Raw genomic sequence first — 21,196 nt, 5'->3', positions numbered from 1 at the left:
CGGACAGTCTTTGGGTCCCGAGAGGCTCAACCAAGCCTTGGTCTTTCCACTGTACAGTGGCAACTTTGGGCCAAGGATTGCTCTACACAATAAGCATCCCCAAACTAAACAAGAGCTAGACTCCATAGTTGAGCTTAAATGATTGGTGACATTATCCTGCTGAAAATATAACATTGGTTTGGTAAAGAGGAGGAATATTGAGTATATACTCCATGCCAGCTATCAATCATATTAAGGACTTTGCCATGTTTCTCACTCAATGGTCATAAAACCTCATTTTACAAGTTAGGAAGCCAAGGCTCAGAGAGGTTAAGTGACTTGACCAAAAACCACACAGTGGAGCCAGTCTTTATTAATATATTCAGGTCTGGCTGACTCCTTAATAAAGCATGTCTTTGTGTTTTTCTTAATCCTGGGTTATCCTTGCCACAGACTTCTCATTCATCTTATTCAATAATAAACTTAAGTAAAAGAAAATTTCAAACTGCTCACCTTTTGAAGAAAACTACTAAACAAACCAGGAGAAACAAAAAGTGGCTTCGATCTACTGAGGGGCCAGACTAAGGTTCCTGGACCCATCCATATTCTCAGTTCACAACCAACTACCAAGTGCAAAACACAGAAGACGACACTAAAAATATCTGTGGAGTAGATGAATGGGCTGTCTTCTTATTTGCAATTGCTTTTAAAAAGGAACAGTTACTATAAATGTGAGTACAGTACTGGCTCCAGTCCCCTCTTTCCAGCCCTAGTCTCTGTCAAGTACATTTCACATTTGTTCACCCTGGGAATCTTCATTAAGATTTATTTCTATGCTGGACAAATACTAAAGGTTAAAGGCATCCAAGAGTGGGGCGGGGTGGCGGGGGAGAGAGAGAAAGGTATTCTTTATCCAAAATAGTTTTGCATTTGCTTCTGCAAAAGTACCCCAGGGAGAGTTCCCACCCTACTTTTTATATAGGATCCAAGGTCACGGAGCCATGTAAAATGAAACTGCAAAGCCAAGGGTGAAGCAAGGCAAAGACATGCTTCTCAACAGCCCCTTCCAATGTGGAGCCCAAGCTGAGCAGACAGGTCTCCTTATCGTGCCCTGTGCAGGTGGGTAGATATTAATAGTTTTCTGTTTTACCGTTTCACTGAGACAGCAGCTGTTTTGGTCCTAGAATGCAATGCAGTGGTGTTGGCGGTGGGGAAGCCCTCTGTTCCAAGTCTTTACCTTGCACAGACCTCATCTTCTGTCTCACGTGGGTTTAAAGGGCAGATACAACTGCCACTTAGGTTTTCAGTTCCATCTTCCTTTTTTGGCTCCTGGAAATTTCCCTTACTTTCCTGTGAGTTCAGTTATACATTTAAAATAGTGTCCATTATATATTTAACCAGCATTTCTGGGAGTTTTGTGGCAGACATGTTTTTCAGGTCATCTGTCTGGTCTGCTTGTGTTTCCAGAAATGAAAGTCTGTGCTGTCTTTTTACTGTCTCGCAAACAGGTCTACTTCTCTCTGCCTGCAGTGTTGCTAGTTCATGCCATCAATGCGAGAGCCCGCATACAGTCTATCTCCTCTACTCTGTCTTCCTCTAGTCCACAATCCTATCTATGGTCTTTGTCATCATTTTTTTTTTTTTTAAGAGACAGGGTCTCACTATGTTGACAGGCTGGACTTGAATTCCTGGCCTCAAGCGATCCTCCCACCTCAGCCTCCCAAAGTGCTGGTTTTATAGGCATGAGCCAGGGTGCTCAGCCAGTCTTTGTTACCATTTTAAAATGCACGTGTCACCAGGCCATTCTTCTACTTAAAATGCTCTAAAGGCTTCTCATGCCTTCAGGATAAAGTCCAAACTGCCCAGGAAGATCCACAGGCCTCCATGACCTACTCCAATTTACACCTGCAACCATACTGCTCACCAGCTCACTACTCGCTCCCACTGGACGACTTCTGTTCTGCAAACCTGCCCTACACCCCTTCCCTGATGGCTCCTAACCCATGATGTTCCCCTCGCCTGGAATATCCCCTTTGCTCCCCTTTACTGGCCAACTAGTCCTTCAGGTCTTTGCTTAGGAATCACCTCTTCTAAGACCTTCCCTTGACCTTCCCCTCCCCAACTCCACCATAGAACAGCTTTCAGCCAGGTCTGTCCTGGAGCACTTGTACACTTCACTAAAGTTGTCTCCTTACTTGTCTCTCTCTGTCTCTAGGATTTAAATTATAAAGTAAATTTGATTATCAGAACAGTCTGTAAGTATTTTTTAAACAAATAAATTACAATTAATGTAAGGTTTAATTATGCTCACTCATAAGCATTTTACTAAATATCCTTGTTTTAAATCAGTCTCAATTGCAATGATCACAGACATGATGGGGTGGGGGGTGCAATGGACACTAAACCCAAGAAACCCTTATTGCTTATTTTCATATAAAATCACTACAGAAATCCTGAGGTCTTTGCTCGAAGAAGCAGCTATTTTAAATCTACCCTACCTGGGCAGATATCAACTCCCCGTTTTCTGTAATCAAGAATTTCACACACACCTTCTCTTCTTATATATAAAGTTATCCATATATATATGAGAATGAGAAAAATGTCAAGAGAATACTATTGATTTAAAATGACAGATTGATGAGCATAAATTATAAATCTAGGAGGTTGCTTTTATTTATGGGACTGTGTCCACCAATTGCTTCTCAGACAAAAAAATGGAAAAATCTAAAACCAATAAGGGTGGCAAAAGGGAGGCTATCACCTTGGAAAGGTGAATTTGAGTCAAGTCTCTCTTACTTGTACTGTTGATGATCCTTAGTGCTTCTTGTTTTGGCCATGAACCTTTCCGCTAACTTCTCTAGGTTCCGAGAATATTCCGTCTCAATCTCGGCTTTTTTCCGGAAGAAATCTTGCAGGTCCTGGAGAAGCTGAACTCGCATCTCCGTTTGCTGCTCCAGGCATTTTTGTTGTTCTACCAGTTGAGCTCGAATTTCTAAGAAGAGAAGAGAACTCATCTGATCATTTCATGAAAATTACTGAGTTTTACTGGTATGTGCAAGATAGAAGTCACGAATCCTATTACATATTTAGCTCTGTATTGGACATTTATTATTAATAGAATACTGTGTACAGTTTGGTTCTTTAAATGAGATATCTGCTTACCCTTTAAAAGAACAAGACAAGCCTCGGGAAAGAATGTAATAAATTAGAATAGAAATGTGGGTTACATTTGTAATGCCACAAACACGCATGCAGTCATGAAGAGAAAAAAATTAAAGCCTTTCAGATAACAATTCATAACATGTGACAACTTTAGCTGAGAACACTGTAATTTTTTCAACAGCATTTTACCTTAACTATCCCTTTTGAGTCGAATGGCAAAGAAATGGGTATCATTTCTTCCAGACTCTGACCCACTACACATTTGCCAGTTGGCACATGTAGAGACTGACATCTGTTAATTTTTATTTAGTGCATAAATTTCTAGTTTGTAAAACACATAGCTTCAGGGCTTATAGGGATGCCGTGTCTAAAAATAACTTCTTTCTATATCCAATAATCCCTTCGTAACAGGGCAATCCTCAGAGTCCACTTTATTATTCTGTTCACAACGTCAAGGTCTCTTCACTTGGCCTTCACTTTTTACACATTGTTCAAACTTAACACCCTTATCAGCACATATAATCCTAAAAGATTCCTTTGACAATTTAAATACATTAGGAACATGAAGGTTAGTCATTTAGTGTTTTAGCAAGAGCACCAAAGCAAAAATGTGGCATGCAAAAGTATCTGTAAATGACTGTAACAAAGAAACATGTGTGTTTTGGAAAATGAGATACAGTAACTAATAACTACTGACTTGTTTTTGTTCTAAGAACTAGGGCCAACCTCCAAAGACAAGAATATCAGGCTGGAAAACTTCTGCATTTCATCTTCCCCAGTGTCGGTGCATAATTCCCTAAAAGTGAGGGTCAAATCTAATTCAGTAGAGTTCGTAGAAATCAAAGTCCAAATAACGCCTCTTCGATTTCTTCCCATTATTCCTCTTCAATAGAGAAGGACTTCACTGGCGATATATACGCATAAACTTGACCATGTTTATTTAACCAAATTCATTAATATCAGGGCAGTCAAGTTTCGAATGGGAAGTCAGGAAATTTGCTCAATTTAATAACATCTAATAATAATCCAATGTTTACTATTCTGTACCTAAAGAAGTAGGTAATGGTATTATCCCCCTTTGCAAAGAATAAACTGAAGTTTAAGGAGATTAAATACTTTATCTAAGGACTTCAGCTAGTAAGTGGTACCCATGGGGACCGCCAACCTGACCTGTCAGTCTGACTAATCAAATACTTCCCATTCTCCTTCTACCCACCAAATATTTGTTTGAGCACCTTACTGTGATAGGCCTATATCCCGGCAAAGAAGACACAACAGCTAATGAAACAAGATCTCTGTCCTCAATAAGGTCGTGCTCCAGGCAATGCTGTTTCTGGGGAGCCCTAGGAAAGGTAGGGAAGCCCTTCTCCAGCGTCCTCTCCTGGTTTCTCCACCTCTAGATTGGAGGATCTTGTTAATCTTACAGAAGTGTGGTGAACACCAGAGTGAACACATTATTATAGGCTTTTAACTACCATGAACAGCATCTGGTTTTTAGTCAATCAAAGTAAGTGTTTTCCAATACCGGATTATAATCAGCATGTCTGCCAAACTCTCTCTCCCAAAAATAGAGCTATTTTTGTTTCATAAAGGAAAAAATATCAAGGGTGGGGGTATTTCTCATTCAGGAATCCCAGTAAGTCTTTTAAGATGAAGTAATTTTAGCACATCTTGCTGTGCTAAGAGAAAATAAATCATTCATCTTAGGCTGTCAACTAGTTTTGTCTGCTTTTTTTTTAAGCTGCCTTAGTGCCAAATAAAAAATAAAAGTGGCTGAGAGCACAAATCTCAAATCTCATCACAGGCACACAAAAATTATATGGGCTTCCTTCTTGGATCTCATTTTAAAATAGTCTCTTACTTGTGTCCATCAGGATTTAAAATCAAGAACAACGGAGTTCTGAGAAGGACCGTATTTAGACAATTAAATCCTCATCTTCCTTTTACAGAGAGTAACTGTTACTTTATGTTATCTGTAATTTTCCAATCAAAATAGGACACCTGCAGCATTTTCAACAATAGTGAAAATGGACAGAGACAGCACCTAGAATGTCCTTGTGAGAAAATATGCTCCACAAAATGGAGGAGAAGCCATTTACTGCTTCAGTTTACAAAAGTTTAGGACAAATGAGGGAAGGATCATAAAAAAGATCATTTAAAAACAATCAATAGAAAAGTATTACTATAAGAAATATCTTGAGAGGAAGAGGAAACCTTTAGATTCCTTATACGACACCAGCACTACAGGGCAGCACGATATAGTGGGTCACCTCCCTGCACAAATGGCATGGCTATCTTACTGATATTTAATAATATCATTTTGCTAACCTTATATGGCACCAAAGAATTTAAAGGATTTTTTAATAAACAAATAAATGAGTAAAAGAAATGCTTGGTGACATAAATTTTGGCCTGCTGCTCAGAACAGATCAAAGAAGCCTGTGGAGCCCTGGGCCCCGCACTGCATGAATCCTGCGACGAGACCGCAGATGGCTGCAGCCCAGAGAAGCGCTGTCATCACGCGTCCTACAGAATCATTAGGGCTGGCACTGGTGAAAGCAAAACTTGAAGAGGTGCTTTCTAGAAAAATTGTGAGCCTTATTTCTGTACAAGAGATTGCAATTTCCCTCCCACCCCCAGATTCTTTGACAGTCTATTAAGGCCCCTTCTATTAGCTTTCTTAGATTAGTATTGACCGGGATCATTTTTTTTCAGACTCAAGGGTCATTTTAGTTTAGTTGAACAAACAATTATTGAGCTCCCATTTTGTGTTAGGCAGGGTCCTAGGCATTGGTGATTCAAGTAGCCGCAGCTCCGTCTGGTAAGGAAGATAAATCCTAGACTGATCACATCAACGCAACGTGTTCAGTGCTGTAATAACAGGAATGCAACAGGAAACTATGGAAAGAAGAGCTGGAACTAACTCAGACTAGAAGAGTCTGGAAGACACAATGCCTTGAAGGATAAGGTTACAAGATACACAGATGTAGTCACTAAGAAAGTGAAAAGACAACACACAGGATGGGAGAAAAATATTTGCAAATCACATATCTCATAAGGAACTTGTATAGAGAACACACAAAGAACTCTTAAAACTCAACAATACTTCTTCTCCAAGAAAACACCAAATAGCGGATGACGCCACTGCAGCGGAAGGGGCCGGAGCCCCTGGGGGCCCTGGAATGAGGCTGCCGCTGCTTCCGTGGAGGACTTGGCAGTGGCACTAGGGGCCAGGGTTGCAGCCCCGGCCGGGGCTGGGGCAGCGGAGCTCACGGAGGCAAGGCCAAGGACAAGCAGTGGTTGCCCATCACCATGCTGGGCTTCCTAGTCAAGGACTTGAAGATGAAGTCTCCAGAGGAGATCTATCTCTTCTCCTTGCCCCTCAAGGAGTCTGAGATCACTGATTTTTTTCCTGGAGGCATATCTCAAGGATAAGGTTTTGAAGATTATGCTGGTGCAAAAGCAGACCAGTGCTGGCCAGTGGACCAGGTTCAAGGCGTTTGTTACCATCAGGGACTATAATGGCCACGTCGGTCTAGGTGTTAAGTGCTCCAAAGAGGTAGCCACTGCCATCCAAGGGGCCATCAACCTGGCCAAACATTCCATTGTCCCTGTGCGGAGAGGCTACTGGGGGACAACATTGGCAAGCCTCACACCATTCCTTGCAAGGTGACAGGCTGCTGTGGCTCTGTGCTGGTACGTGTCATCCCTGCCCCTAGAAGAATGGGCAGTGTCTCAGCCCCTGCGCCCAAAAATCTGCTGCTGATGGCTTGTATCGATGACTGTATACCTCACTACACCTCAGCCAGGGGCCGCACTGTCACCCTCGGCAACTTTGCCAAGGCCACTTTTTTTCCTGAGACAGTCTCACTCTGTTGTCTCGGCTAGAGTGCCGTGGTGTCAGTCTAGCTCACAGCAACCTCAAACTCTTGGGTTCAAGCAATCCTCCTGCCTCAACCTCCCGAGTAGCTGGGACTACAGGCGTACATCACCATGCCCAGCTAATTTTTTAAATTTTAGTTGCCTGGCTAATTTCTTTCTATTTTTAGTAGACACAGGGTCTTGCTCTTGCTGAGGCTGGTCTCGAACTCCTGACCTCGAGTGACCCTCCCGCCTCAGCCTCCCTGAGTGCTAGCATTACAAGCATGAGCCACTGTGCCCAGCCACCAAGGCTGCTTCTGGTGCCATCGCCAAGGCCTATAGCTCTCTGACTCCTGACCCTGGGAAGAGACAGTATTCACCAAGTCTCCCTACCAGGAATTCACTGACCATCTTGTCAAGACCCACACCAGAGTCTCTGTGCAGAGGACCCAGGCTCGAGCTGTGGCTACAACATAGCATTTTTATACAAGAAAAGAAAGTGAATGAAGCCTGTTTAAAAAAAAAAAACCCAATAATAAAAACAAAACCCAATTTTAAAAATGGGCAAAGGATATCAATAGATAATTTCTCCCAAGAAGATATACAAATGGCCAACAGCATATGAAAAGTTGCTTGGTATCATTAGCTATCAGGGAGATGTAAATCAAAAGCACAATGAGATGCCTCTTCATGCTCATCAGGATGACGATAATCAAAAAGACAGATAAAAGCAGGTGTTGGGGAGCATGGAGAGAACCGGAACCCTCATACATTGCTGGTAGGAATGTAAAATGGTGAAGTCACTTGGGAATACAGTCTGGCAGTGCCTCAAAAGATTAAACATAGGGTTACCATGTGACTCAGCAATTTCACTCCTAGGTATATGTACCCAAGAGAAATGAAAATATATTTCCACACAAAAATGTGTAAATGAACGTTTATAGCAGCATTATTCATAACAGCTGGAAAGTGGGACAGCCCAAATGTCTATCAACCAATGAAGAGATGAAATGTGGTATAGCCATACAATGGAATATTGTTTAGTCATAATAAGGAATGATATATTGATTTACAGCACGGATGAGCCTTGAAAACATAAGCCTAGTGAATGAAACCACTCACGAAAGACCACAGAGTCTATGATTCCATTCGTGTGAAAGGTTCAGAATAGACTCATCAACAGAGACAGGAAGTGGCTTAGCAGTTGCCTAAGGTTGAGGGGTCTGGGGAAAAATGCAAAGTGGCTGCTGATGGGTGCAGGGTTTCTTTCTGGGGTGATGACAATGATCTAAAATTGATTGTGGTAATAGTTTCAAAACTCTGAATAAACAAAAAACTACTGAATTTCACACTTTCAATAGTAAACTCTCTGATATGTGAATTATATCTCAAAGGAGCTGTTACATATTTTAAGAGATAGCTGTATCACAGTTCCATGAAATTTTGGTTGTTATTCCATTTCTGACAATGATGATAACAGTAACAACAGCAAATTCACATTTCCATACCTAATGTACTTTTTCTCAAATTAGACAACATATGGATGAGCACTTTAAAAATATTTCACCAGGCCAAAGGAACACATGATGCCTATCCTAGATAAAGGCATTTTGATGAGGAAAAAAATGTTTTTAAATAAAATGATGTCTGCACAAAATGATTCTTACTTCAATATTTTCACTTTGTCCTGAATTTATCTATACTCCAGACAGTAAATTAACTTACTGGCTAGCATCGTCTGTATATTAATTGTTCCAATTTCTAATAATATAGGAGAGATTCACCTAATAGAATATTAGGAAAGGCTTATTACATAACTGCATAAAACAGCACAACCTCTTTTAGGCAGAAAAAATGTGACCTGCGAGGAGGCTCTAAGCAGTCATTATTTAAATCTGGGCCAGGAACTACTAAATAATCATAATGGCTGTTTTAATGGGGGCTAAGATTTATTGGGTTTTTAAAACGACTATTATTTCATTTCTGTTCTACCAGAGAATCACCATAGAATGAAACAACACCAGTAATCCAACAAGAACGATATACAAGAAAAGTGTGCTTTCAAACTACTGCAAATAATTTGTTAAAAAAAATTGAAATAGTTCCTCTAAGCTATAAAAATCTGCTGACTAATACTTACCAGATAAAATGGAATTGCCTAGAAACAGAGGAAATGAAGGAGTCTCTTGCTATTGCTCTGATAAAGGGAAGTCCTAAGTCTTAAAATAAATTTGTGTGAGACCACAGACACACATATTTCATGGAAAGATTTATCCAGACTGGGCTGTTTCTCTAATTTTTAAGATATAAAATCGATAGACTCATGAATATCTAACAAATAATAACATCATAATATTTCTAAAGTATCACAAACCACCTCAGTTAATTCATATTCTCATTTGGTCAGATTTTCTTTACAATATCAAGGGAGTCTACATTCTGTTAAGATGTATTAGTATCTTTCCCCAAAGGCTATAAGGAATTTACCCGAATGACAGGGAAGAGCCACTGAAATGCCTTTAAGAGAATAACAACCCAATGAGACTCTAACTGGTCCCACTGATTATTCATACACTACTCACTGCTCATGTGAATATTTATACAACCTGGTGACTGTTGATTAACTAAACACCAGGTGCAAATTTTGTGAATTATGCTTTCTAGGCTAAAAATTTGGAGCAGAAAAAAAAACATCCATAACAGTAGGCTTTGATTGCTTTTTTTTTTTTCAGCAAGTGGGCTGAATAAGCAAAGGCCATTTCTCCAGTTGACTGGAAATCTGAACCCAAGATATATGTTTCTCTTATACTCTGCACATAAATTAGGTGGTATCAGGATGGACCCAGGTTGGAGTTACAGTGTCACCTCTCACAAGTCATGCAACATGGGGCAAGGCCCTCAACTTCTCAGTTTCATCTTATAAAATAATAATTTCCACCTCACAAGGTTGTGCTGAGAATTAAATGAGATGATGAAAGTGGAAACCACGCTGCAATCTGTAAACCACTATGAAACAGATGGACATGTTATTGTTACTAGTACCAGCAGGCTTTCATTAGAAAAATATTTATTGAATATTTCCTTGTGCCAGACTCCTTACTAGTGGCTATAAATAACAGACTGAAGTCATAAACCCCATCCTCAGTAAGGAGGCACAGGCAACACAGATAATGAGACCTAGCGTCCTTCAGAGCCTTGATGTAAGCATATTAAGAAGCAATGAGAGTGTGGAGAGAAAGCATTCATGGCTGGGCAAAGAGGCAGGCACTATGGAGGTGACCCTGAGATTGACTTATTAGAAGTTTGCTACGAGACACAAGGGAGAAGAGTATTCTAGCCTGAAGGAGGTGGGAGAGAAGAAGGAGAGTTACAACAAGTGCTTCTTTGTTGCTGAAATCTAACTCTGGATGGATAGGGTATCTAGCCATGGGCTGGGTCAGAAAGAACCCCATTTGGCATCATGCTAAGGAGTAAGATTTTACTTCATAGGTCAATCTCCCAAACTTGATGATGATAAAAACCACCTGGGGTGCTTACTAAAAATATCTGTGTCCAGGCTGGATATTTTGATTGTGTTGGTCTAGTGGGACCTGGATAGGAGGATTCTTTTCAAATTTCCAGGTGAATCTTTTCACCAGGCTATTTCGGGAAACACCAGTGGGGAGACATTGAACGATTCTCAACAAGGAAGATTTATAACCAGATTTGCATTTCAGAAGATAACACAAATGAATAATAAATGCATTGCTAAGCATGCTACACCCCCTGAAAAAGAGTTTCCTTTTTAAGTTGTATGATTCCCTGTATTTATGATAAATTACCAAGCAAAATAAATTAACAAATTAAAAAAAAAAACCCACAAGAATGAATGGTATCCATGTTTTCTCCTGAACCTCTTAGCATTTTAATTATTTATGCATCACTCACTTCTGTCTTCTGGTGTGGAGCTAATGATTATTTCCATTTATTCTGTTATCGGAGAGTAGAAGCTGATTTTCAAGTACATTGAGGGGAAATCTTGAGTGCTGTACTGCCCCACAAGTACCCACTAGCCACACTGAGCACTTGAAATGTGGCTGTTCTGAATAGAGAGGTGCTGTGAGTGTAAAACACACACTGGACTCCAAAATCTTAGTATGAGGAAAAAGAAGAATGTAAAATGCCTCAATAACTTTTATATTAACTAATGTTGAAATTATAAAATTTTGGACATATTGTATTATATAAAAGATATTATTAAGCAATTTCGCCTATTCATCCATTTATTTTTTTTTTATTGTAACTACTAAAAAATCTAAAATTACCAATGTGGCTCATCTATTAGACAACTCTCCCCTAGTATATGAGTGAATTAGCAACTAAATTTCTCGTAAGTGGAATCTGGAATGTGGAGTTCCCATCAGAATGGGTCTTTGAAGAGGTAGCAGGCTTGATCAGAACACAAGACTTATGCACAAGGCAAACACAGTATAGAATACAGTCTCCAGACACTGGTGATAGTTAGAGCAGGTGTGACATTGGAGAAGAAACTGTCTCTACGGAACTCATGTTTCCTTAACTGCAAAAGGGTCACTAAAAATAACTGTTATACTCCCCTCCCAAAGCTAGTAGAAGATTTCAGTGAGATGAGACAGGAAAATACTTTTTCATCTTGTAAAGCACTGTATTGGCCAATTATCATTAAATGTGTAATGAAAAAAGAAAAATACAAGTTCTAGATTTGATGGTATAGACTATACAGGCTAAAGGGCTTTGGGAGAAGGAAGGATCCCTGGCCAACTGGGGCCATCATCAGGATGTCTTCAGAGGGTGTTGGCCCTGCACTGCCTTTAAAGGATATGTAGGATTTGGAAGGCTGTGCAAATTTGGGGAATGGAAATATAGTTTCTTAAATAAACTCAAAATGATATTCTTGATACCTTGGCCCAGAAGAGTTAGTTTCTAGGAAGTTTAGGGTGTTTGATCCCAATGTAACCATTCAGGTCACTGCCTCAAGGCAAATATGACTCCCTAAGGTCTTTTCCTGCTTTGGAATTATGGTATCACCAGAAATTAAAGCAAACCAAATAGCACAACAGACACATATGAAATCAAGTTACTTCCATTCCAAGCTCAAAACCACAGTCTCATCCTAGAACTCTAGAGATGACTAGAACATTTGGGAGGAGTGGAGTTATAATAAAATCCTCTTTTGGATTAAAATAGGGCAAGAAGCTGTCTCTCCGTACAGTTAATCCTCATTATTTCTGATGTGAAAGTAGAAATAATTTCACAAAATTTCTGACACGAAGAGAGGCTGTAGTCATTTTTATAATGCCTTCATTTGAAATGATGTTAATCTCAGTATTATATTAGAATAAAAGCTTACTACAAAAGTGTCAGTTTTTCATAGCTTTTGAAAGCTGAATATTATATTTTGGCCTAGATAATATTTTCGAATAAAGTATAGAAAGCAAATTACACCTTTTTTTTTTCATATGAAAGCTAGCCAGAATAAAATGCAATAAATCAGGGTGATCAATAACTGTAGTTTAACTACATTGTTAGGAAAGAGCAGTGTAAGGAAGTGCGGATCGGAATGACCCACTGTAGTACTTTTATTTAGAATGCATGAGAGGCAGAGTTTCATTAACTTCCCCATAATTAAGCAAGGACATTTCAGACCTTATTAGCAGATTGATCTTTATTACCAGAAAAAGACAGTGTGTGGAAATCGCTGATCTGTAGAGAGTACAAAGATTTACATTTTGGAATGACCGTGTTACTGACAAAGGTTCAAGGCATTCGATAAACACTGACGTTCTTTCCTGATATGATTCAACATGAAGTCTGATGGAGTAAACATCAAAGCTTACACAGGTTTTCCCCCGAATAAGTTTAAGAATGGAAAACTTTTAAATTAGTTTAAATCGTTTGCACTGAGCTAATTGCAAATTGAGGCTTTTTAAAATTAAAGCTATTTCTCTTATTGCAGTAATTATAATTTTAAAGTGTCTACTAGAAAACAGTTTAGACTCCTAAGCAATTTACCATTTACATCTAATAAGAGAATAATATTGAGTTCCTACTATGTTCCAGGCTCTGTGTTAAGTACTTGATATAGCTTATCTCATTTAATTCTTTCAGCAATCCTATTATGTGGTACCTCCACTACAGAGATGAAGAAATGAAAGCAAAGAGAGCTATTTTGTTCAAAGTCAGATAATTAATAAGTACCAGAACTTGGATTTCCATTCTGGTTTGTCTGATTCCGAAGTCCATGATGCAAAATTATAATGCTCAACAATTACACACTGTGTAATTACACATAGCGAGCTGAAGTGACCCAGGCCTGGACTGCTAGATAGCTTATTAGGACATTTAGAATATATTAGAATGTGTAACTATTTATTAAATAAGAGTCCATGCATCACATAAGAGTATAGGTGCCAAGTGTCTAGCATCATTTCTATCATTTACTTAAAGTAAGAAAGCCAAAAGACCCCCTAAAACTCAATTTTTTTAAAAAACTAGCTAAATGTCTAAAGCAAATTTCCTAGCATTTTCTGAATGTCATGGCTTTCTAGGAAAATATGTGTCGCTTTTGTTTTAAAATTGTTATTGTGCTTTTGCTATTATATTCCAATTACCATAAAATTTTTAACTATATGTATTATAAATTCCTTGAATACAAATAGTATGTTTCTAAATTTCCACATAGTACATAGTAGGTATTCAGTAACTATCTCTGGTGTGTATCTGTTTTGGTAAAGATAATAAGTTATCAAAATGCTTAGTTATGTACTTCTGGACTTAGACACCAAATTTTGCTAATTCAAAAAATAGTTTTCCTTCTCCCTGTCCCTGCAATCCACCACCCCATTACAATCTCTATTCTTTGGTCTATATGGTCTTCCTGGCCCCCAGCCTTATAAAGTTTTTCCCATAAACAATATCTTTTTTAGTTAGCAGTAGAAAAGAACTCCAGTTAAATCCATGGAATATCATGATATTTTAAATATCTCTCAAATAAAGATACATTTTAATATGTCTACTTCTACCATAAGAGAATATTTTAATGTAGGAAATTGACAAAAGAAACACTAAACATTTCATTTAATTTTCTTCAGAACTCTATTAGAGATTTTGGTTGAAGTTCTACTGGCAACTTTATCTCTTATTTCTACATTTCAACAAATGAGAGCCCCAGTCACCTCTGGCTCCACGTGATCTACCTGGCTTAGGAACCAGAGTAGTCTAGTTACCCACCCTTCCTCAACATCCATTTTATAGCTAAAAGCCACAATTCTGGATCATAAAACAAATGTCTTTCAAGCTTTAGGCTATAAAATCCTTAAAGAGATGGTAATCATTTTTGTCAGCTTAAAAAAAAATGCGCACACACACACACTTTTTAAGATTTTTTTAGGCCTTAGCAAATACTGAACATCAACCAGCTTTAGATTGTCAGAAATATTACTTCTTTTCTTCATTATTTCATCTCTTCAAAGTACCAAAGAAAATGTTCAATGTAATAAACAACCTGTGTGTTAAAAATAAGTCTTTTTTTTTCTTTTTTTGAGACAGAGTCTTACTCCGTTGCCCTGAGTAGAGCGCAATGGCGTCAGCCTATGTCACAGCAACCTCAAACTCCTGGGCTCAGGAGATCCTCTTGCCTCAGATTCCTGAGTAACTGGGACTACAGGTGCACACCACGACGCCCGGCTAATTTTTATGTTTTTAGTAGAGATGGGGTCTCTCTCTTGCTGAGGCTGGTCTAGAACTCCTGAGCTCAAGCAATCCTTCCGCCCCGGCCTCCCAGAGTGCTAGGATTACAGGCGTGAGCCACCATACCCAGCCAAAAGTAACAGTCTTCTATTCTATCCTCAGATATAAGCCAAATTCTATAATGAAAGTGTACTTTTAGTCCTGCACAAACATCCAGCTTTTACCCGTGTAATCTGAAAAAAAAATCGAACTCAACAATGTCTGCTCAATAAGGAACAAGTAAATATAAAAATGCTTATGTTACTCATCTGACAAAACATTACTGAGCATCTTCCAGGTGATGGGTTCTGGAGATACAAAGATAAACCCATTGCGTCGCACACTTGGGGCCTCCCAGGTTAGCTCCTGGTCTATAGACATGAAAACATGTAACTGTTATTTTTATAACTATCATCATTTACAATGCAATGTAATGAGCCTCTATCATGGAAGCATGAAGAAAGTACTATGATAGCACATAGGAAGAAACAACAAATTTTGCCCAAGAAAATCAGGGAAGGCTTAGAGGTGACACTGGAGCTAGCAGCTAAGCAGGAATTTGCCAAGTTGAGGATGGGTTCCAGAAGGGTATTATGGACAAAAGGAGTAGCTTGTGCAAAGGCCCAGGGCTGAGAGTGTCCAGGGCGTGCAGGGTGCTACAAGGATGGCAGTTCTGTACTGCAGGATGGTTAGGTAGGCAGAGGCTGAATCAATTATTAGGGGATTTTTAAAGTAAATATTCTAAAATGATAAGAGATGCTATCTCTTTTTATTTTTGTTTTTTTTTTTTGAAACAGAGTTTCTTTCTGTTGCCCAGGCTAGAGTGCCATGGCATCAGCCTAGCTCACAGCAACCTCAAACTCCTGGGCTCAAGTGATCCACTTGCCTCAGCCTCCCGAGGAGCTGGGACTACAGGCATGCGCCACCATGCCCAGCTAATTTTTTCTATTTTTAGTAGAGACAGGGTTTTGTTCTTGCTCAGGCTGGTCTCAAACTCCTGAGCTCAAGTGATCCTCCCACCTCAGCCCTGCAGAGTGCTAGGATTACAGTCCTGAGCCACTTCGCCTGGCCTAGGGATGCTATCTTGATTCAGCTCTTTATTCGATTATAGGGAATGCTTCAATTTATTTCACAAGTTAAAAACAAATGCAAATTATGCACATTTAGAAAAGACAGCTGTAGAACTATGTTCTAACTAATGAAATTATCAGGAAATGACATTTCCTGCCACATCTTGGAAAGCAGATTTTTAACACTGTTTTATGCTAATTTTGATAAGGGGGACAGCGTCAGCTATATTCAATAGAATACCAGGGGTATGGAATGGAAGGATCTGTGAATACCATAATGCAATCAAAGCTGCCTTCTATTTCGATATAATTAGATTTAAATTTTGAATGAAAGTGGCTTAAAATTATAAATTAAACACCTGTCTTCTACCTTTCTATTTATTTTGTGATCTATAAAACTTGCAATTTACTTTGAAAAGGTACACTTCTTTAAAAACATAAGGTATCATTAAATCTTTACAACAAAGCAGCACCGCAGAAATACCCGGTGAAAATGCTAGCATTTTCTAATCTTATACCTCTACTTCTTCATAAAGCTCTTTATAAGGTCTCAGATACAATATTAGTATTATTGCCTCCGCCATGCCCACTCCTTTACCTGTCTGCTCTTATCTGGAAGAGTTTCATTTTTAAACATGATCAGATGCATAAATAGCTCTTCGTGCACTGCTGGAGAAACACTGTCCTCCTCCATCCAAATCCCCAGCACCAGATAGCTTTTGCCACCTCGCCCCTAATTATGCACCTACAATCTAAGCGTTGCCTTTTCATTTAAATTCTCCTCCCCAGCTCTCTGCCCACACTGTGCCCTCCTCTTTGCTAAATGTCCCTGTGTCTTGGGTGAGAAGTGGAAGCAGGAAAGACAAAAAGCAGAAGACAACGGACTAATGGACTGGGGAAAGAGGAAGGGTGGGAGCGGCAACAGGACACAGGGAAACATAGTTTAAGGCAGACAGAATCAGGGAGGGCAAGAGAATTTAGAAAGAGGACAAAGTCAGGAGGGACACGTGAGGAAAGGGAGCGGGTTAAGAAGGTGAAACAAGTGTAATGTAAGTGAGAAAGGTCCTTGGGGACTCAAGTCACTGAATCAGACTTGGGCACCAGAGGGACTTTGAGAGAGGTTTAGTCTTTGCATGCTTGTCACATGCTCGTCTTCAGGCTCGTAGATTTTTAAGAGTACATTTTGCTGTTAATAAATTCTGGGTACCAAACTTCAGTCTTGGGCCAGCATGAGAATACAATTTCAAGTCAAACATAAAGCACAATTTATTTTTCTCTTAGAACCAAAGTGTAGGTTGTTCAGTTATAAGATCCCCTTCCCCACCTTGTAAGCCCTTAGAAATCTAGGTGCAATCATAAATAGTCGTGAACGTGTAACTTCAATTTTAATGAAATCTGCCATAAGATTCATCCATGATCTTCTTTCACAGTTCCCTATTTCTAAGGTAGCTCTGAGACCAAACAGAAACTCTCTGTATTCATTTTATTTCCCTGGTTAGGTTTTAAAAGCAGCTACTCTAGCTTCTTAATTATCTTGGAACCTAAAAACAGGTAGAGTCCGTCCAAATGCTTCACAACGTCTTCCTTCTCGGTAAAAATGAGCCCAATTCAATATGACCAAAGGCATTCCACATCGACCCACAGTACGATTTTTTTTCCCTTTGAAGTTTAGATGTTTCTGGCGAGGACCCACGCTACTCACAGGCACAGCTGATGTGCTCTTGGCTGCCGGCATTCAGAAAGCTGTCTGCATGGGTGGCACCGAGCCGCTGCCACTCCATTGGACGCCTCCCCAAGCACAGGTGCCAAGTAACCATGAGCGGAGGCAAGCAGGCAGTCTGCGGGGCACTTCAGGCCCCGTCCCCTAGACTGGGGTCTCCCGAATGCCAGCAGCACAGCACAGCATGAATACATTTTTTCTTCTTCACTCAGGTTACAGGGCTGCCTGACTAAGATCACCCCAAAGGGAGAACACTCTGCCCAAATCCAATGAAACACTTCACATTGTTCAGCAATCCCCTTGTGGGGTTGAAATAGCTACTTACAGTCTTAAGATTTGCCTGTGAGCACTACATATGTAGCAGGGTCACAAACTCAAATGCCTACAGAGGCCAGACAGGCCACATAAATGAGACAAGAAGACAGAGTATAGAATAACCAGAGAAGCCAATGACTCTGGTTAAGCGGGGGGCACATGCCTCATCTAGCCACCAAGCTCCAGAGAACGGCTACTGTGTAGGAAGCCTGATACAGTTAAGCCAAATCTTATATCTTTGTTTTTTGAGAGAGAAGCCATAAATCTGGATTTTTGGGTAAAATCTCCAAAATTTTAAGTATCAGTAACTAGTTAAATTAAAGTAAAACACTATACAGCCAAAGAAAGCACGTTCTTCTGCCAGATTCTGCCTCTGGATTATCATTTTGCAACTTCTGACACAGAGAAATTCTAAGCTTATTGGACAAAATTAATACCTTCTTTAATTGTCATAAGTATAATATAAAAGGAACAGAATTCAGATCATGATAATGTTTGGGGCCCCATGAACGAGGCAGCAGTGTAAATGGTGTGTGGAACCCAATTAAAATCATTTAAGGTGACATAGTTAGTGAGTCATATTATTTCCTGGCTCTTAAGTGAATTTATTCGTATCTTGGATGCCAAGACTTGACTTGTTCTAAAACTTCTCACACTAGTTTTTTCGGCATTGAAAGTACTAGAACAGTTTCTCCTCCTCACCATTCTCTCCTGGGGCTCAGACTAAATCTGGAAGATGATCTGAAGCCCAACCTAACTGGAACTGTTTTTCAACATGAACGCTGTTCGTGCTGACTCAAGAAATCGGAGGAAAGCCCTTGTGCTCCCAGTGCCAGTTCGAAACCTGTTAACCCTCATTGCTGACAAAGGCTTTATAGGATAATCTGCAGTTCCAATTTACTTTTCATGCCTCTCCTCTTTGGAAACACGCTGGAGAAACAGAAGAATCACAGAATCTCAAATTTACAGCAAGCCTTAGACATCATTAGTTCTACCTACTGTCTAGTGGTCAAATTTCCCCAAGTCCGTGCCTGCCCAGAATCCCCGATCTCCCAGAGCAACCTGTGCTAACTCCAACTCCAATCCGGCAGCTCCAACCCTAGAAAAATCTCCTTGCACTGCAACAGGAACTCATCCATTGGTTCAACAAAAATGTATCAAATGCCAACAGTATGACTCACGCTAGTTGCTTTGATACATAAAGATGAATAAGCTAGGACACCACCCACCCTCCCCCCAAAGAGCTAACAGAAAAAATGTTTAAATTAAAATCAAACTTCCAAAAGGGAGCTTTGTATAAGTAAGTGCACCCAGGAGACAGGACAAAGCCAACCACTCAAAAAGCCCAGGACGTAAGGCAACTTGTGAGAAGTGAATATGGTAATTCTTAAAAGAAAGGAAAGGTTTGATAGTTATGACTACTCATATATGAAACTTCCTTCAAAACTAACCTACCATCCTTTCCTAATCTGGGAGAGAAAGACAGTTGTCAAGTTCATTACCCACTAAAGAAAAGGGGCAGATGTACTCACCCATAACCTCCAGATTCGGAGTATACAAAACCAAGGTCCATTATCAGCACCTGTTTTCACTTAACAAACCTCTCCCTTTATTGATACCTGGACCCCCTTCTCCTCCTATGATGTCCCGTAAGCCTAAATTAGGAAAAAGATATTCTATCAGAATCATTCCAGTTCTTTCCCCCACCTCCGTTGCCCAATTAAAAGAAATTCTGAAAAAAAAATTCAGACTATGTAGTAGTAGTTTAGGTTTGTGTGATGACTAACACCTGAGAAAACTTGGTTCAATGTGAATTTGGTCTTAAATTCTGTGGAAAGCTTTGTTTCTCCGGCTGAGCACAAGTGAAGATTTCCTCTGTTACCATGATTGGGATTTTTTTTTTCTTTAAAAGAAGTTTAAATTCTGAGTCCTGCGTTAGGTGATTTATATCATCTTAAGCCTCCACTGAAATCAATCTCATTAACCTGTTATAAGGATTGAATTAGATAATGCATGTAAAAATTTCAAATATAGAAAATATTTGAACTCACATAGAAAATGCTCAATAAATGGTACCTATTGTTACTATTTTTATTATATCTACTGATCCTAAAACATCTTCATACATTTCCCAAGAATCCATATTTTTGTGAGTTCTAATGCACTGTAGATTGCATTTTGGGGTGGTGATTAAGTCTATTAAAAATGCACTGTTATTTTCTCCATCATTCATGAAAACATATTCATTGTAAAAAACAAAATATTCATTGTAGAAAATTTAAAAAAGAGGAAAAAAGGGGGAAAATCACCCATCCAAAGAACATATCTGTTAATATGGTATAATTACTTTCTGTGGTTTTTAAAAAACACAAATGATTCTTTTATTTTAAAAAATAACCTTTTATCGATATAAAAGCAGTCATATGTATTACAAAAAAGTAGAAAAATGTAACCAAAAACAACTTGATTTTCCATCACCAAGATGAATACTGATACCATGTTGTTGTACATCTTTCCAAATATTTTTCTAATACACAAAGCTCTAGGTTACAGTCATTTTGATTTTCCAGCACCTAACGATGTATTCATACACTGTCTTTGGTGTGGAAGGTACGGCTCTACTGGTCTACCCAGGCAGAACTTCCAGAGCATCAATAACCACCGTCATGGGCCCCTCCTAAGGGCCAGGCTCTTCATCCGCTTACCTGTAATCCCTACAATAGTCCCAAAACATACATTTCAACATCCCTGTTTGGCGGATGAGAAAACCAAGATTCGAAAAGGTCAGGTGACTAGTCCAAAGCCACAAAAGTTAAGTGACAGAGCTAAGTTTCTTTCAGTGCACCTTTGTCTGCCTCTAAAGCCTGTATTTCTTCTCTTGTATCAGCCTAAAGCTAAGCAAGATTATAGATTCTATATCTGAAAATGATATAACAAGCTCAATTGATCCAGATCCTTATTTTGGGAACAAAGTAGTATGATTCTCATTTTATAAATGGACAAAAGTAACTCAACATTACATAGGGACCCTCTCCAGGGCTCAAGTGACTTTATCCTTAAATCGAGTATAATAAATACTCTCATGGACTCACATCACTGTTGCTTGAAGAAGGGAGGGATGTATAACAAAAGGCTTAGAAAATTTAAATTTTCTATTCAAATATAAGATATATAATAATAGTGATAACAACTACAATAATAATATATTGCTATAGCTAAATTTGAGTGCATTTATACAATGTCAGGCACTATTTTATTTTATATGAATTAACTCATTTAATTCTCATACCAATCCTAGTAAGTAAATCCTATTGTTATCATCTCAACTTTACAGATGAGAACC

General features: G+C 39.1%; 1 protein-coding gene and 1 pseudogene across 2 annotated transcripts in view; one reads left to right on the top strand and one right to left on the bottom strand.

Annotated features, from left to right (window-relative positions):
* The window catches only part of SRGAP1 (SLIT-ROBO Rho GTPase activating protein 1), a 279,045-nt gene that overhangs the window by 122,430 nt on the left and 135,419 nt on the right, over positions 1 to 21,196 (bottom strand). Inside the window, exon 2 of one of the 2 annotated variants that reach the window (XM_012661554.1) lies at positions 2,776 to 2,971. In XM_012661554.1, the coding sequence (XP_012517008.1) occupies positions 2,776 to 2,971 (196 nt within the window). Of the gene's footprint in view, positions 1 to 2,775; positions 2,994 to 21,196 lie in introns of those variants that run through there. The other variant, XM_012661555.1, reaches the window with a different exon arrangement.
* LOC105824171 lies at positions 4,618 to 7,479 on the top strand (annotated as a pseudogene).

Source organism: Propithecus coquereli, unplaced genomic scaffold (assembly GCF_000956105.1).
Source record: "Propithecus coquereli isolate 6110/MARCELLA unplaced genomic scaffold, Pcoq_1.0 Scaffold72, whole genome shotgun sequence".
Taxonomy (NCBI): domain Eukaryota; kingdom Metazoa; phylum Chordata; class Mammalia; order Primates; family Indriidae; genus Propithecus; species Propithecus coquereli.
Note: the sequence above shows the minus strand (reverse complement) of the source record. Positions and strands in the feature narration are given on the sequence as shown.